Genomic DNA, 19,386 nt, shown 5'->3' on the forward strand with positions numbered 1-19,386 from the left:
ATAACATGCCATACTGTACATAACAGCTCCAGACTTGATGACCAACTGCCAGTTTTGAGTTTCAGGAGGCTGCTGAGTGGATCATGTGATGCAGTCTGTCACACATGCCACAGACTGTCAGGCAAACACACAACCACCTTTATAACCTTCATAAATCAGACAGAAGGGTCTCTGGGAAGTAGTCCATGCAGTCAGGGATTCCTTGTAAAACTCATATACCTTTGGGTACTTGCAGTAACTATCTGGGGTGTTCATTTAGTGAGTTTATGGTGACATGGTGGGACTTTCTAGCACCTATAGTCGAATGGAAACCTTGTAGTTTTTCAGTTTTAAACCTTGTATCCTGGCTTTTTCCTCCATAGCATATCCATAAACTCACGGCTGAAGTATAAGGGATGTTTTCTGCCTCTAAGTGAGAAACAGAGGGAGGCATGTATGTGTGGAGGAGGGAGAAAGGAGGGGGAGCTCCATGGTTAAGCCAATAGGCGCGGTGCAGCGCTAATGTCATTTCTGGACGCTTTAACTTGGTGCCAGAGCTGCGCAGCGCTCAGCCCTGGTGAGCGTCACCTCTCTCTCTCCGTCTATGCATGATCATGCACTGAAAGACTCCATCACTGAGCTGATTCAGGACTCCAAACGGCACTGAGTTGTGTTTATCGCTTGCAGTCAGGCCGGATGCCTCCACAGTCGTGACTATATCTCGATAAACGGAATATTCAACTCGCCCCTGCACCGAGTTGTTGCTTCTTAGAGGTGAGTTTTTGACCCGGGAATCGCTATTTTGTTCCTTTAACTTCAGCAGGATTTTTTTTTTCTGAAGAGATGCACACCTTTCTTTTTGCATGGGGGTGCTTTCAGTAGGTCTAAAAAGCCTTGTTACGCTCATCTTTTGGAAACCATTACGCACCAACAAGATCAAGAGATGATTTGTCTCTCTAGTACTTCACACTAAAAACAAGAAGAAAAGAGTTTAGTTGAGGAGGTTCTGACATGTTTTTCCTGAAGCAGAAGAGAGAAAAATGAGTCTGGGGCTGAGTTAAGGGGGGATTTTTACTTGGAACGTGTGTGCGTAAAGACGCACTTAATGGAGGGTTGCGTTTTAGTTTCCAGATGTGTGGACTCAGCTGTTGCTTGTCACTCAGGTGGGATCTGTGGCTTTCTCTCTCGGCCTGTCTGCTCTTTTCCCCTCTTTTTTTTTTCTTTAACGAGTTCAGACGCTGTCTCTTAACTCCTCAGAACCATATCAGTGTTGACAGGCCAAAGCCACAGAAACATTACAAAGTGAAGCCACATCACTTCAACCACACAGAACATGAGTAAGTTAGTGATGAAGACTTTTTTTCTCGTATTTAGTCACACTTTTAAATCCAAATTTAACACAGATGCAACATTTTTGAAGAATTTTAGTGTCGTTTCGTTTAATTTTATTAGTTGTTTAACTGAAAGTGCATGAAATATTGTGATAAAACTGATAGAAAACTGGCCTAATGGTGATTGTGAGCGCTATAGTGACGTGTTAAGGTGGACTTGCTCCGTAATGAAGCCAGTGGTGGCACCTAGTGGTGGGAGAGATTTGTAAAAGATGCTGCAGTGAGAACAGCAGGCATCTCTTGAGGTATTATTTTGCATTTTATACAAGAAACCATGCGTAGAAAAATGACTTTAATCTGCTCTGTGACTTAAATTGTGACTTTAAGGTATTTTGAAGCAAAGTTTTCCCATAGCAGATCTCTCTGTCCTATAAAGGCTTCCTGTTAACTGCCTCTGAGCCGGGATCAGAGCAGCAGAGGATCAGGTGACTGAGGTGTATTCCCCCTCTGTGGGAGGCCAGTCAGCCAGACTATGCTACACTTTGCTGGGGGTATACACTCTGCAATGCTAAGCCTTTGTTAATGAGTATGTATCTGTGTGTGTGTGTGTGTGTGTGTGTGTGTGTGTGTGTGTGTGTGTGTGTGTGCCCTTGTCTGTGTGTGGTATGAGGGCCTGTGGATGTGTGCTACTTTGTATGACTGTGTGCATGCATGCATGTGTGGTTCTCCTGTGCGTGTGTGTGTGTCCATGCATGTGTGTGTGTGTGAGGGAGAGAGAGGGGGATAGGTGTTTGGACTCAGAAGTTAAGCTGCTGTTAATTGGTCACCCATTCGGACCACATGGGAGAGTCAAGTCAGGCAGTAGCTGAAATGATCGGTATGCTTGGTTTGACTACTGCCTGCTACGGGATTCAACACTGATTGCTACCAATGGATGCTGGACAGGATCCTTGTCGGAATAGTTTTTTGGGGGGAACTGCTCTTCTAAATATGCAGAGAGAGGAGGCAGCTTGTTAGTGTACACCTCTAACAGTGGAGACAAACAGCTGGTCTGGCTCCCTTCAGTCATTATAAAGCTCATCAACAAGTCATATTGTGTGTATTTGATCTGTAGAAGTGTGAGGAAGTCTTGTTGTCACCATGACCGCTATCTTTGCAAGGCCCCTTGTAAAGAAATAGTTTGATGCACAAACCATTAAACCCTGAATTTTTGCTTTTGGTTTTTGTATAATTTAAACAAATAAAATATAGCTGTAAGTGAGTCTTTGGTGCATATTTTTAGCTTTGGACAGAACCTTATTCATCCTAATTTTGTGCTAAAATCAACACAGTCAGAGGCCTTTGGGTCTGTAATGGTTACCTCAAATAGCCACAGCATTTTCTAGCGCTAACACGGTGCTGTGTAGAATGGTCTGACTATACCTCGATATCAGTCCACTATAGGGAGGGAACTAAAGCCCTAGCATGCATGTTTTTTTTTTTATACCAATCATAATCTTGTCATCTTAAATGTTGTTGCTGTTAAGGAAGCAAATTTGCGAAAATCTATGCAATTAGAGGCCTCTGTGTCCTTAATGTTAGTCTAGGCAGATTAGCGCTAACACAGCAGTGTGTAGAATGGTCTGATTACACCTCATTATTAGTCTGTTATAGCAGAGAAAACAAAAGCTCTGGTGAGCTTGTATGGATTTAAACCAATCACAATCATCTCAAATGTTGTCAGAAAAGCAAATTTGCATAAAAATTACTTTTGTGACCATTCTTTAGTGCTACCCCAGTGCTGTGTAGAATGGTTTGACTGCACCTCATTATCAATCTGCTATAGGGGAGGGGAACAAAAGCTCTGGTGTGCTTGTATTTCATTATAAATCAACCACAGATGTCTTGGGTAAGGCTAAAAACAGAATGCATCAATGGTGTTTAATGAAAATAGCGATGAGGGGATGGTTTTGGTGGAGTTTTTGCACACAGGGAAGCAAGCACTATTATTAAAGAAAAAAACAACAACAATAGGGCTGCTTTGTTGACTGATCCAAACCTTTGGCAAAACTTGAAATTGTCATTTCTGCCTGGAGGTTGTTGTTGTGTCCCATAATAATGAAGAGGGCTTTTAAAATTACAGATTGAGAAAGGCAAGAGAAACTCACGTGAAATCTACATCCAGCGAGTTAGACTGCTGTAATGGTGAAGTTTGATACAAGTTTAACAAATGGCAGTCAGGGTGAAAAGGTTGATTTTGTTTAAACATGTCGCAGTGAAGCGGGGAGAGGAGGAAAATGTTCTGGCTGAGGAGGATGTGAATCAGATGGGAGGATGTGATTCAGATCTGAAGGAGATGACCTTTCAGGTTTCAACGAAAGACAGAGGATGACATTCTGTGTCTGGCTTTGGCAGCAGAAGTGAATAGATTATTTATGCATCCTCGACTTTTTGTTGCATCACTTGTATGACAGCACTGCCGACTTGTTGAGCATTTCTACATTGACAGATTGATTTTTCACACTAGTGTCTCTCCATTAAGAAGCACAAAACCTTCTTTATTTATCTCACATGCAACCCAGATTCTCTTTCTCCAGTGTGGGATCCAGTGCCAGAGAGGAAATCCAGCCTGGAGATTGTTTTGATATTGTTGGACAGTCTCCTGGAAAACCTTTTTGCTCAGCGACCAAAGGGTGTTCTGGATTTAGAGCCATTGACTCCTCGGCTAAAATACCTCATCTGATCACAGCAGTAAAGCTGTGTGAAGAGCTCAGGATGTGCTGTTTTGCCTTTTTTTGGTGTCAGACAGAAGAAATCCAGTCCAGAAAGTGGCAAAGAAAAGTTCTAAAACTTTTTAATGGTGACTTTAAGTGCAGGTTCGTATATTTACAGTGCATAAAGCTATAAATACAGACGGCGTATGTAATGGAGTGTACCTAGAGGATGGTTTGCTACTGGCTTCAGGGGGGTCGTGCAGCATTCACACACATCTTGTGTCCCAACCAGGGTTTTGCTTGGAGCTCACATTGGCATTACATTAAATAAATGGAACTAATAAGAAACACAAGCACAAATGTGAAGGGTTTGTGTGTTTTTATGTGTGTATCTGTGTGTGCGAGACCTCCATCTATTAGTGTGTCAACACTGTTCTGTCTGTACGGCTCTGTCAGCCTAATACCTAAGACCAACATGTGTACACACAGGCAAGTTTGTTCTGTCATACTGGAATTAATCGAGTGTGGGGTTGTGTAAATCATTCCAAACCTCAGAAAACACACCCTCACACATACACACACACACACACACAGTCACTCACACATTGATATCTATATACACACACACACACACACACACACACACACACACACACACACACACACACACACACACACACACACACACACACACACACACACACACACACACACACACACACACACACACACACACACACACACACACACACACACACACACACACACACATGCTTGCCAAGCAGCTATCCCCTCTAGTTGTGTAAAGTGTGTGAAGGGCCAAACAGTGAAAAGCCAATTACTGAGCTGGAGAAACTGAATTGACTTTTTTTTTTTTTTTTTAAAATAATAGGCCTATAAGATAATATTTGAAATTTTACATTCGAACCACCCAATTTTAAAGATCCCTTGCAGTAAAAAAAAATATCAAGTTTTACCTTGTTAACTTGTCCATATGGTGTTTTTTATATGCTAGAAGACATGTCATGGGTGAAATAAGCAGCCCATATAATAGCTGAGCATTTCCAACTAGAAACTGTAGCATGCCGATGAAGCTGATGATCAAAAACATTGAGTCAGAACTTTAAGATTCATACATAACAACCCTGAGGATTCTGTAAGCTTGCAGGGTGGGGCTTTCTGTATCATTAGCCTTCTTCAGAATAGGTTTCCGGTTCAAACAAGTGTGGCTGAATTACTCCAATATTACAGTTTGCCATTACGGAGCACAGAGTGGCTTTACAGTGTTTAATCATTGTTAGAGGTGAGATGGTGTGCTCGAGCTGCAGCAAGTAGGGGAGGGGTGGATGGAGACAGAAGCAATGAGTTCATATATCTGCACATTTTAGATCTGGCAATGATGTAGATGTATGTGTAGGTCATTTTAAGACATTAATGTTAACAATTTGAATGAAAAAAACCTAAAAATATAAATTTTTGCCACACACACATGGGTTTTTAGGGATTTAGTCAATGACTGGCACAGTACTTTAACAGTAGTACCATTTGTGCATTGGACGGTTACACATGTATGTCATTTATTAAGCAAAGAAATGCCAAAAATCCCTCATTTAAACTTCTCAAATACAAGGAATTCTGTTTACTGTTTTTTTTAAGTAGTTCAGACAAAATGTCCCAAGGGGTTGTAAGCAATGGTAATGAGCTTTTTGGACTTTTTACCATTTCTGACATTTTAAAGAGCAAGTCAAGAGACTGTGTAGTTGTTAAAATAATCATTGGTTGTAACCCTACATTCATATAGTTTTTGCTTTTCGACTACATGTGATTGAAAACCCTGTCAGGCATCAGTTTTGGTCAGCAGTCCTTGATCTGCAAACACTAATCGTGATCCTTGTGCTCATTGAGTGGTTTCAGACCAAACCCTGCAGGCCACATTGGCTCCACAAGCCTGGTATTATGGTCAGCTTGTGGGGAGGAAAAGTAATCCGGGGCTTAGAAGAATATCAGACACTGAGTAATGGACTCTTAGAGGGAGTTGCGCTCAAATCTGTGTCAAAACTTGTAGCCGAGCCGGAATAAAGTTGCCCGCAGCGCTTGCTAAGCGATGCAAAGCTGGGGTGTTGTTGAGAGTTCCTGACTCGTGCCTGCGAGTGAGAGTCGATTTGGCACCACCTTAATTACCTATACACACAACTCTATTTGATGATGATTAAAGCCACTCACACACACACACACACACACCTGCCCAGACGCTGCCAGTCGCCAGCCGCTGTAGTTATGGAGACATTAAAGGTGATGATTATTAGATGATAATAATTAAAAGGCTTTAAAGCTCAAGTGAAGGTAAACAGTATAGACCGAAGCAGATTCTCATATAGGAAGACAAGATCGCTCTGCAACAACCACGTAATTATTCCCAGTCAAATGACCACCCTGAGGCAGCGCACAAATGATAGCTTTCAGTTTTTGTTTTTGATTGAAAAAAAAAGAAACATAAAAAGGTCTCCATAACAGATTCTGAGTTGTTGGGTGACACATAATATCTCTGTTGTGATGTGGGAAAAAATGCCTGATTTCAATGTTGGTGATCATGTTTCACAGACTGGTTTCAAGTTTTCACTGCAGCTGGAGGAGTCATCGTTCTAAATCCATTGGATTTGTCAAAAATGCTTTACCACATACCAAAAACAATCTGGCTAACTTTGGGGTAACACCATTTAGATGCAATGGTGACAATGTGCCATCAAATTTTATGTATTTCATTGTAAAAAATATGCAAAAAGCCACCATGGAGCCACCATTTCCTCCAAAATTGATGGCCTAATTGTGACTTTTCAGTAATATTCCAAAATCAACATGAGAGAAAACTTTTAATTTGTCATTCTGGGATCAGTGTTTGGGTGCATGCATCAAGGAACATGGCTCAGCTTCTTCGCTTCCCTTTTTAAATCGGTCTCATGCGTTAGTCGTTGCGTTCCTGAGGCGAAAGCGAACTCCTGAGCTGAACGTCTCCACTCAGGCCTAATCAGGGACAATCTGCTCCTTTTCCTCCCTTCTCTGCATTTCTATCTACATGCTCACTTCCCGATTATTTTGCAGTTTCACTTGATTTTCAATATGCAGGAAGTCTCTGATGGCACAGGATGTTCTGGCGAATCTATGAACTAATCAATCTGCTTCAATAAACAGGAGCAGATGAGGTAGTCGGACAGATTCAGGTCACGTCTATGATGAGACATTTACATAAAGTTAGACGTCAGGACTTTTACATATAAATGAATGTCCAGTATATTCGAGCCAAATGATTTAACACAGTTCTGATTAGGCCTGTATTTTGCAATATACTGGAATTTTATATCTGGTTTCTGTGGTCACATTTCTATGCTAGTGCACCAGCAGCGATGCATTATACGTCAGCCACTAAATCCCAATAGGAAGCTACAGCAACTAGGAGTATAATGGAACCTATGGCAGAAAAAATTAAGAAGCAACCAAGAAAAGTTTCTGATGCTTTTCAGGAATACAGTCTAAACAAATAACTTTCTCTCACTGCCAGAAGGTGGAGACAAAAAGTTCCACAGTGCAGGTTTAACACTGCGTTGGGTGGTCGCCTGTGGCTCCAGAAGTCTCCGGGGAGATGTCCAATCTGTCACTGTATCTCCAAGCTGCCTCACATCATCTCAGAGGAATAGAAGTCTCTTAATTCAGTCAGAGGGGAAATGGCTCCATCCAATCTGATGCCACCCGGAGTCAGGAAATGGCCTGTTGTGATAAGCACAGTATAAGTGAGGGTGGAGAAAATTAAAGGCGTTTTGCCAGATTCACCAAAAGCTGCACATTTGCTTTTCACTTGGAGTCCAGTTTTCAGTATTAAATAGTGTTTAAAGCTGCTAGAATCAATATATTTAATGTAATGTGAAAGGGGTCAAACCCAAAGAGAATTACTTAGACTTTGTACTTCCTCACAGCTATACAAAATGTTATATTTAGCTAATTTTTTGTTTTTAGCCGACAACTTCATTGTTGTGGTTCCTTCTCATCAGTTTCATGGGTGACAGCAGCCAGACATTTTCAAAATAAAGCTCTAAAAACCCAGTTTATGCTATTAGGCCACCACCAAATGGCCAAGTTAGCAACTTTCTTGAGAACATAGTAGAGCATTTAGCAGCTAAAGAGCTAAATATTATGCTTAGGAGTTGGTGGAAACCAAATCTAAAGCTGAACGCTAATGTGGCTTTGTCTCTAACAGCTATACATCATATTTAACAACATGTCAGCATGAGGTTCTTGCTTCTTTCTGTTCTCCCAAAGTGGCCACAAGTAATGCTTTTTGCAGGTTTAAATGAAATGTGTTCATACATAAGTCATGCAAGGTATTTCTAGATGGAACCTGCTCCTTAAAGAGAAGTCTGTCTTTTTTCCTTAGAAATGCATACATACTTTAACTGCCTTTGTGCTCTGTAGCACGTAATCAGGCGGTGGGGCATCATTCAGCTATGACCATTTCACCTCTTAAGAGATGGAGAATGTAACAGATATTCACCCGCAGTGGTTAGCTGATGAAAGCTTGGGGCTTTCCAAGCGTTCGCTGCAAAACCAATACAAACAGTGATTTGACTGTTGTCTGGGTTTCCATGTACTGGGATCCATCCGTTCATTTTTTCTTTTTTGCCTGTGAAAGGGAGCTTAAATTGCCACTTGCATTAATGAGGTGGTAAATAAATGTCTTTTGTGTTTACACAAATGACCTCAAAAACCAGACAGTAAACCAGGGACTAAGGAATTCATTATCTCCAACCAGCCACCCGTGAAATGCAGCATGTGGGGCCTTGTTTATGTGAGCGCACATGTATGTATTAGTGCACATTTGCGCGTTTGCATGTGTTTTTATTTACCCAATACTTTACATGTGTCTGCTACGGAGTGAGAGAGTTCCCTCAGGGCCTTTCAGACATCTGGTTGCGGATGGGCAGCTTATATCTTCTAGTAATATGTGCTGTTAAGCCCCTGGGAGCTGCTGCTGCGCACATCATTACAACCCTCCTCGGGCTTTACTTGGAACGTCTCTGAAACCCTATCGTTTGGTTCAGAGGGCTACAAATATGCTGTATATCCTTTTATACTACTTCCTGCCCGGTTCGTCTCCCATCTGTTGCAGATTAGTCTTCAGTGTGTGTTTAGAGAGAAAAGCCTGTTGCCGAGCGGGACTGATAGTAAACCCTGAAGGTTTTAGTCAGAACTGTCAGGTAGGTCTGAATTAACAGAGAGGCCAACTGAGGATATGGAGAGGGAAGGCGAGGAGGGGTGGTGTTTGGAAGGGAGACAGGCAGAGGGTGAGACGGGCTCTGAAATTACACCAAACGGATGGACTGTTTACCCGTGAACCTCAGGCCCGCTACTAGAGGGTCAGTGTGGAATGCCAACAGCGGCTGCTTTGGCCAAATCCAACCACAGTCCCTGGGAGAGGAGGGAGGCAAACAGCCCGCAAAAATGGCCCAGTCACGCCACTTTCCCCTGTGATAGTGGGTTTATTTAAGCACCGAGCTCAAAGCCACCTTCATGTAGCACGTAGCCTCGATATCTGGCATCCTCGTGGCATCCAAACCCAAAATGTTGAGCTCAGCTGATATCACTCAGCTGTTCTGTTATCTGTCTGCGTTCACAAAAAGTCCACCTCGCTTTGAGAATGTGTTAGGCTATATGGTTTCACACACACACACACACACACACACACACACACACACACACACACACACACACACACACACACACACACACACACACACACACACACACACACACACACACACACACACACACACACACACACACACACACACACACACACACACACACACACACACACACACACACACACACACCCTTTTATGACACCGTGCAGGCTTGAGAACTGTGTCAGTCCCATGTAGGCCGAACTGCAGGCCGAGTGCCTGGAGCTGCGAAACTTGGTAAGACCCGTCTTTTCCCAGCATTTGTTGTGTTTCCAGTGCAGATTATGGGAAAAGTGAGGGTGCTGGTTGTGTAATGCACAGCAGGATTGTGTGTGGGTGTGTGTGTCTGTCCTGCTTGACTGATGTGCCATCCCTCCAGGGTCCTGCCATTAAACCTGTGTGTACACAACCCCAATCCCTGGCCTACATCTATCTCTTATACACAATTCATGGGGGGATTCACACAACACACATATACATCTAGACACACACATACACACAGCAGCTTTCCCATCCCAAATGTGATGCAACGCTGCTACTTGTCTTGCACTATATGTCGTCAGATTCTACGTTTCTACATATGCGTCTTTTTTTTTTTGTTATTTTTAATGGATGTGTTTTTCCACAGGGAATTTCTCGCATCTACTTTGAGTGGCACAGCTCATTAAACAGCCCCAACTTATCTGTTTCTTTTGGCTGAAACACGTGACACGCTGTAAATCAGTCAAATGGATGCTTAAAGTGACAGAAGGGCTTCATTCTCAGTTCAGTCAAAGTAGCAGCGAAGCCAGTAAAAATAAAAAACAAGTTTAGTTCTAAGCAGTGCAGCTGGAGTGTGTCACGTATTCCTCTGTCAACGAGAGCAGGATAAACTGGTTTCTTATCTCATTCTGTAAGCCCGCTGCCTTCAAAGTGTCAGCAGTTTATTTGTGGCTTTTTGTTAAAAGATCGGCTGAATTGTTTAACTATTTGTCTTTATTAGAAAATTACAGTCTTTGGAACAAACAGTTCCCAGCACATTTTTCCTCATCAGCAGGAACCAGACTGTCTGGTTCTTGACATCTTTCATTTTTATCATCAGTCACCAACTCGACTCTGTTGCAGGTATAAATATCTGCCTGTTCTTTCTCTTCAGACTCAGTTTGTATTCAAGGCAGCAGGTTGGAAATTTTATTAAGATGCTTCAAACCCCACACAGACACACTCCTTTCAAAGTGCTGCTTAAGATGTCCTCTGGCTTTTATTAAAGAAGGAATGCATCACTTAGCAATATCAAATTAGAGGCGAATAGGAGGCAGTCTCTCTTCTCTGCCACACACACAGCGCAGCAATGAGAATACGTCTCTATTGTTTCCTAATAGGTATTACAGTTTTGTGATAGTGCTTCTCATTTGTGCTCAAGTTCCTTGTTGAAGTGGTAAGTGAGTGTGAAAGCGCTCTTATTTCATGCAAATTTGCCACGAGGTGATTTGAAAGTGACTCAATTTAACATACAGTAGCTGCCTGCTTAGCTCAGTTCATTATTTGATAGCATAACAGCTGAGTCTCACCTATGTTGTCTGGAAAACGTGGCTAAAGAAGTCAAGAATTCATTAGATTTGACAGGCAAACTGTATGCAAGTATAAATGCTATAGAAAGATGAGTGTGAGTGAGCTGAGTGACTTGAAGTATGTGCACCACAGAAGCAGTAGAGGTCAAATTCCTGCTAATAAAATTAAATTTGATGACAATAAGCTTCAAAATCTGTTCAGAAACTGTTGGTTTTAGAAGCTGACAGTTTGCTAAAGGTATTACAATGCATTCATTAACCCACCGAACCCCATGTTTCTTAAAACTTAACACCATTTAGCAACACTTGAAACTGTAAAAACAGGAAAAGAAATAGTGTGATTCTCAAATTTCCAAGCGTTTGTGAACGACTCTTCCGAGATGTGCTTTTCAATAGGGAAAAAAGCAACCAAATTTAAGTTGACGATTACGATATTTCACCAAAAGCTCTTTATTCTACATCACATTTACCTAACTTAACCATTTGCTCGAACCAGATTCTGTAAAAATAAATACGGTAAATAAATAAATCCTGCACTCCTTGTCGCAACCTAGAAACACTCACATTAACAAAATTCAAAGACATTTTGTTTGAACTGCAGGCTGTGCAAAAAAACTATCAAAGAAACTCAAATTTCATTGTTTCTTTTATGATTCATGCCATTTTAACTGTGTCCTGCACAAAAAACATTTCTGAGTTCTCTCTACTTCTAGCCATGATTGGGCTGTTTCCTTAGAGGTGCAGGACTTTATGTTGCAGAAAAACGAGCCTACAGTGAATAAAATGTAACAGACGCAGAGAAAACACACAGAAACTGCTTGATGTTGATTGGGGTTAATGGAAGTTCTGTATCTATACAGTGCCGAGACATGTATTGCACATTGGGATATGCATGCGTGCATATCTTTGTCAAACATTACCTGCCACCCCGAGACCTTTAAACCAGTATTTTGAAATATGCAGTGATTAATTTCACCATCTATTATCAGTTGTTTTTCCACAGAGGATACATAAGCCCTCAATAGTCCAATGAACTGTCTGTATCCAAGAGGATACTCTAGCTTGGCAAGATATTGTAGCCTACAGGGATATCTTGGATTTGTATGCAGTTTCATTCAGGTAATGGCACGTATTAAACAGTTTAACTTCAGCCTCTGCCAAATCATGAAAAATGGTGGCAATAATACAGGGGAGAAGCCTCTCTACTGTTTTTGACAACCCCATTTAGCCCTGAAATAGTATAATTCCTCAGCATACTCTAATCAGCCTGTGAGCAGTGAAGGGATTTACAGAAAATCCACTTGAATGTTAGGATAATTGGCTACATATGCAGGGATATATGGCCGAAGCGAAAGCACAATAAAGATTGACAGATACAAATGTAAGGCCGAACAGTAGCTGTATTGAAGCAGCGATTATTTTCATTTTTGCAGTGATTTATCCTATATGAGACCGACCGTTTTGGAAGAGAATGAATAGTGTATTTAAAAACACCTGGTGCACATTGACTGGTGAATGAAGTCAGCTCTGGTTTCTAAACTCAAAGCAAAACCAAATAGGCTTATTGATCTCGTGAGGAAGGACAAACACGGAATGCAGGTGCGATGTGGAAAGGTTTTCTGTCACGATGGAAGTGTATTGAGCACTTAATCCCACTGATCTGAGTAGAACACGGGTTAAAGTTAGTGGAAATTACAGTCATGTTTTACCTTTTCCATTATAAAATCCTTGGTGTCAATTGAAAATAAACAAGCTTCAAGGCACATTTAGCTGGAGCTAAATGCTAATATCTAACAAGCCAGTGTGGTCCCACTGATATCATTAGCACTTTCATGTTAAATATGTATGATGTTTACCATGGTTCACCATCATAGCTTAGCATGCTACCAGTTAGCACTATATGTACCAAAGGATAATGGGAACTGCAGTATTTTTACAGACATCTGGTCATAAACCATACAATTTGCGTGGAACAAGGCACTACATACAACTCTTGGTAATCACCAAATTCATTTGGGTGTTAACTCTGAAAATTAATACTGAATTGACACCAATTTTGAGGTGGTGTTCCAATTTTGAACTGTTGGAGACTAAATAAAAAGGCATACAAAGTGGTAGAACAACAACCAAGCAACACTGAAATCCCCAGAAATAGCTCCAAAATGGATTTCCCCCCATTCAGATTCAACCTTGTAAAGCAACCAAGAAAGATCTAAACTGAAGCTACCTACCAAAAATCCCACCATAGTTGACAATTTCCTGCAATTTATAGCCCTTTTACTGCTCCTTCTATTGTCCCAGAGGTGTGTAGATGACACCCTGTAGCGGTTAGCAAATCTCAGTCGAGGGTTTTATGACCAGAAACTTAAATCACACTCGGCTGAGGAATATTAACACTGATCTGGCAAGAGACCACAGAGCGAGGCCTGATGTGTGGCGGCGAGTCGGGCTGGTGGGGCTTGTTAGCGAGGGCTAAAGATCCATTTCCTGGTGTGAAAGGCTGCTGAGAGGCGTCTGTCAGCGTGAATAGGTCTGAATGGGGCTGAATGGCGGAATCGTAATGGATGTGAATTGAGACGTGGAACTGGGGTCTTTATGTGAATCAGATGTGTGTAAGCTGGTTTGTCAGCCATTGTGCCTTTGGCTCATTAGAATCACAAATAGATACGGTCTAGATACAGATGCGGCCTTATTTTTCCAAGTAAAATGAATGTAGGGATTTGCCTTGTGGGTTTTTGTGTCTATATGTTGACATCTAATTAAATTAAGCCACATAACAGAGGGACATAGAAACATATAAAAGCAGAAATGTACTTAACTGTGCATCCCAGAGGACAGTTCTGAAATGGAAACTCACAGAAGTTGATTTGTAATGGCTAAGACTCTTTAAAAATGTATTGTGAAGCAAGAACGATGCTGAATAATTGTGTGTTTCAGGCAACCATGCCCTGCTTCGTTATCTTTTTGTGACAAAATTGTGGTCCTCAAGATGTCTGCTGAGAAGTCAAGATCCTACAAGTTCAAAAGTCCATAGAAACATTATAATAAATCAAGTTAAACATCTCTACCTATAATGTCCTTTGGCTATAAACAAACTAACACCTACAACTTTAACAGAAATGTTCTCAACTGCACATCTGAACAGACAGATCTCAAATGAAAACTCACACAATTGGATTTATTTGTCTGGGCTTGTTAGTTTTGGCTCTGCAGGGTTCCTTGTTGTGCTAGGAACTTTATCAGGACTTTTATTATTGCATTCACCAGGTAGAAAGCAGTTGGATGTTTTGCTTAAGGTGAAAGTTTGATGATTTGCCAAGCACTTTGTGGGTCCATAACTTCTGGAAACCAACAATTTGACAAGCGCTGCCACTTCAGAAGTGATTTGTGAGGCGCATTTCTGTCCAATACAGCTTCATTAAGACTCTTTTTCTTTCCCTTGCCAACCAGCACTGTGTCACAAACTGGCTCAAAGAAAGTGAGACGAAATCTATTAAAACTAAATTAAAACAAAACAAGAGTGGAGAAGTGAAGTCAGCAAACATGGGAGCAGTGAGTGCATGTGTTGACACCCAAGTAGGTGGAAGAGCTAAACAGATTGAACTCACATGCCAGTTTTTATAGCCTTCAAGGCCCAGGTGAGCTGCATTAGCTGATGGAGAACACACTGGGAGGGAATCACAGCTGAAGACAATAACTTTTGGAAACGGGTTCTTGCCTTAAACACACCATGTTGGCTTTAATTCTTCAGAACTGTTTGTACAATCTCATATATTTCATCATGCAGTTGTACTTTATGCTCCTTTAACATCAGGAATGGTCTTCACGCTCTGTTTGGATTCTACGACAAACTGTCCCGCAACAAGTCTAGACACGTTACTGTCCTGGTTGGTTTCTTTTTCCAACAACCCAAAGGGACGTCTCCCCCCCTGATATCTGCATTCTAAGGGACCCAACTTAAACCTTTTTCGTGCCTCCTGGGGATGAAACACTGCTGGCAGAGTCCAGCTGTGAATGACTGTAATAAATGAAAATAGACCACAGTGCTGCTGGAAAAGAGCACGTTTGCTTTGTAAACCTTCCCTCCACAATAAAGGTTAAGAAAAGGCCAAATTACCAGTCGAGCCAATAGGTAGATAAAATGAGCAGCCAGAAGCAGTGAGTAAGTGTGCCGGGTGTGTATGTGTGTGTGTGCAGTCAGTGTAGTCTAGACTTGGTCTTGGGTTTCAAGTATAGAAAAGGCCAGAAGATCTTGTCTGAACCCCTGTCCAAAGCTTTTGCCAAGGAAAGGAAACTCTGCTCAAGAAAGTCCTTTGAGAGACGTGATCAAAAGGTTTCTGTCCAAATTGCTTCTGACTTGACTGAATTCAGGGTTGCACCGATATTTTGAGCCAATAGCGTCCTTTTATTTCACGCTGGATATTAGCCAAGGGTTTGTTGAAGAATTCAGAAACAGAAAAAAGTCTCTCTGTTGTAGAATAAATCTGGCATAAGTTCCATCATGTACAGCTGCCTGCGATAAGTGATACAGATCAAAATAGCACAGAGTACTTGTTGTTTTTCCAACACTTAAAAAGGTCCAATTTAAAGAAATCCCTGGGATTTCTGGGTATTTATGCACATCCACTAAGCACTTAGGTCAAAGATCACTGCATAAACCTTCCATTAGTGGGATCCTGCTCATCAGCCTTGGACATCTGAATGAAATCAGGGCATCATCTATTCAGCACATGTCCAGCGGCATTGCAGAGTGCTGATACATGACATCTTTGCCTTATAATGGCTAAGACTCATTAAAAACGTATCGTGAAGCAAGAAAGCAGCAGGATAATTGTGTTTTTCAGGCAACAATGTTCTGCTTCTTTATCTTTCTGTGACTAAGTTCTGGTGCTTTAGATGTCTGCTAAGAAGTCAAGATCCTACAAGTTCAAAACTTCAAAGAAAGGAATACAAACAATGGAGATTAAGCGTCTTTATCCAGTATGCTCTTTAGCTATGATAGATAAACAAACTACAACTTTAACAGTAAGACTCCATTAAAACGAATTTCAGACAGTTTTTGCTCCATCGCACCCTCTTTTCTCTTCTCGGAGGAATCAGAGGAGACGGCAAGGTCAACTGTCCTCTTGTATTTTCTAAAGAACCATAGGTCTCTGGCCACAAGCCCAGGTCTAGTCTGAAAGGCAGATATCTGCCTATTGTCCGGGATAAAGCCACTCATCCTCGGACCCGTCCTCTATTCATGCAGGGGCATTCCTCACCCGCTCATTGGTTGTTTTTATTATCCCAATTAAGTACTTGTCTGTCACAAAAATAGAGCCTTTCCTCTCGATTCCAACCACCTGAAATAAGATTTACAGAGCTTTTGAAATGTATATCCAGATAAATATCTCAGGAAACTTAATGCACATCTTTTCTGAGGGTTAAACACAAAGTGGCTTTTGCAGAGCGGTGCCAAGACCCCTGGAAAACTTGAGAGCTTTTTCTGAAAGGTTCACTCTCTGACTGAACTGCCAAGCTCCTCCGTCTGCTCTCTCCATTTTCAAATATGCATTGGTATGCCAGGAAAGAAGGCCGTGTTGGCAAAGCACATAGACAGTTCCATCTCTAAGCACACAGAGAATCTCATTCTCTATCTCAGTCTCCTAAGCTAATTAGCTAACTGAGTCATTTCTCATTTGTAACAGGTAATCTGGCATGTGACAAACAGTTCTGTTGCCCTCTCCGCCAGCAACTTCGTGGGGTTGTCAGAGGAGAGGGCGTCTTTGTCTGCTGGACAATTGAGCAAACTCATTTGTCATTTCTGACTCCTTAAATGAAGCCGTCACTGCTTTTCAGCCTTTCACAATGACGGATGGTGCAGAGCTTGTTCAAATAATCACATCAAACTTCCCCCAAGGCAGCATCCAGTGGATTTGTTTTGTATGCGGATTGTTCTTCTGCAACTTTTCACATCTTAAAGAGCACCTTTTTTTCCACAGATCTCATTTCAGAACAAAGCTTCTCGCTGCTGGATTGTTTCCTGAAGTGAAGTGTTCTCCGACAATGCCGTCATTGTGATTGGCTGAAGTGAGAGATGAGGACAGGGGACCCCTCTCCTCTCGCTCATTCAGATTTCCAAAATAGGAAAGGGGGAGGTGGCGTTGTCAGCGAGCAGACAGATCCGTGAGAATTTCCTGAGATGGATGAGGCTCACTTGAGAGGAAACATGGTCAAAATTTAACCAGAGGAACAAGACACGAGGGGTGCTTTTAGACGAGTCAATACCTCCAACACAAAGAAGTCACAGGTGGTAGTATTTTGGATTAAAAAAACACCTAAAGTTCCCATAATGAATATTTTGATTTAAATAGTGGATCACATGAATACTTTTATTAAAGAGTGGTCAGTCACAGCGAGAAGCTTAACTTTCTTGAACTTTTGCACATCTTTCAGTATAATGTTTTGGTTTCTGTTTTTCCCAAAGGGTGGTTGAGACCAAAAACAGAGCTAAAACTGCAAATATTGGGTTTACATTCACGAGTTGGATCCAAACATGTGTTTACAGCTTGTTTTTGCTGCCCCTAGTGGCCAAAACTGACCAATTACAGATTTAGCTTTGCCAGTGTTGGCTAAAAAAGTATCATCATTGGTGTCAACTTTGAGCAAAAGCTCATTTTCATCAAATAGAATTTATGTTGGAGTAGTTTAAGTACTTTAATTTGGCACAGGTTGGGATATATTAGCAAACAAGTTGATTTAAACAATGAATCACATGAATACTGAAAGCAGTCAGCTACAGCTTTACTGAGCTTTTAAGCATCTTTCAGCATAAAATGTTGGTTTTCTAGTTGCTGTTTTTCTCAGCTTTACTGAGCTTTAGAGTTCTTTCAGCTTAATATTTTGCTTTCCTAGCAGATTTATTTCTCAAAGGGTGGTTGAGGCCAAAAACAGAACAAAAAGTAGAGTAAATATATGGTTTACATTCACATGTTGCACCCAAACATGTGTTTACAGCTTGTTTCTGCTGCCCCTAGTGGCCAAAACTGAGTTTAAGTTTACCAAAGTCAGTTAAAAAGTACCATCATTTTTGTCAACTTTGTGCAAATAAAGTGAAAACTCATTTTTATCAAACAGAATTCATGTTGGGAGCAGTTTAAGTCATCCAACTTTCCCCGGATCTGTGTGCAAATGATCAGTTCTTGCTGCTGAGATAATGGAGCAGCTGCACCGGGAACACATTAACCACCCGTGATCTAATCAGCCGCCGAGTACAAATTAATGTGACATTATTAGAGCAAATGACATGAGATGCATCAGACCGGACGACCCCAGGGACCCTTTAATGACAGTGAGAGCAGTAAAAATAGGAATTTTACCTCGGAGGGGAAATAACATATGACAAAAGTAAAGTATTGCCTGCTTTTTTCTTTTTTTTTGCACTTTTATGGCAAACATTTCCTCTGTAAGTTAAAAAAGCAAATTGAATCTGGCAGCATAAAAGAGAGCAGCTTGTCTGGCTTGCAGAACAAAAACATTTGGGAAAGAAAAAGACAAAGAGGGAGGAAAGAGAGTGGACATGTCATCTGGCTCTCAGGAATCCTGCAGCCGAGGTTTTTTTGGGGGGGTTGTTGGAGGGTTTGGTGTCACCCTGGCGGAGGAAGGGGTGAGGAGATAGAAGGGGAGGGGTTGGTGGTGTTGACTCTGAGATGTGTGATTGAAGTGCAAGTGGCAGGCGATTTGCTGTGGAGGGGAGGAATGAGGGAGGGGCTGACAAGGCTCGGCTGCCCCCAGAGAGCAGATACACTCGGTGGGATCAGGGCCACTCCAGATAGAGACGTCACCTCCTTGGCCTCACTGTTTTGGACTTTATAACCTTCGGATTGCTGAGTTGCACGAGTTGTTCACTCTTTGAGACTTTTCTAAAGCTGGGACGCCGGTTGGGTTGGTGGTGGTGGTGGTGGGGTACTTCCTGAGTGATCTGGATCTGATTAGAGCGTGGATCCGCTGAGCTCCATGCTGCAGACATGTAGCCAGAGCTGTGCGAAGTGAATGAGAGCTTTATGCAAAGGTGGAATGAGAGGGAGACGCTTTTCCTGGAGGTAAGAAGAAGAAAGAGCCT

General features: G+C 41.7%; 1 protein-coding gene across 2 annotated transcripts in view; it reads left to right on the forward strand.

The window, feature by feature from the left end:
* Nucleotides 1-526: 526 nt before the first annotated feature.
* Nucleotides 527-19,386, forward strand: part of prickle1b (prickle homolog 1b) — a 32,497-nt gene continuing 13,637 nt past the window's right edge. Inside the window, exon 1 of one of the 2 annotated variants that reach the window (XM_023287229.3) lies at nt 527-753. Coding sequence is in view for 1 of the 2 variants with exons in the window: in XM_035955831.2 (XP_035811724.2) it covers nt 19,328-19,366 (39 nt within the window). In the remaining variant the exon portion in view is untranslated. Of the gene's footprint in view, nt 754-19,130; nt 19,367-19,386 lie in introns of those variants that run through there. The other variant, XM_035955831.2, reaches the window with a different exon arrangement.

Source organism: Amphiprion ocellaris, chromosome 21, assembly GCF_022539595.1.
Source record: "Amphiprion ocellaris isolate individual 3 ecotype Okinawa chromosome 21, ASM2253959v1, whole genome shotgun sequence".
NCBI lineage: Eukaryota > Metazoa > Chordata > Actinopteri > Pomacentridae > Amphiprion > Amphiprion ocellaris.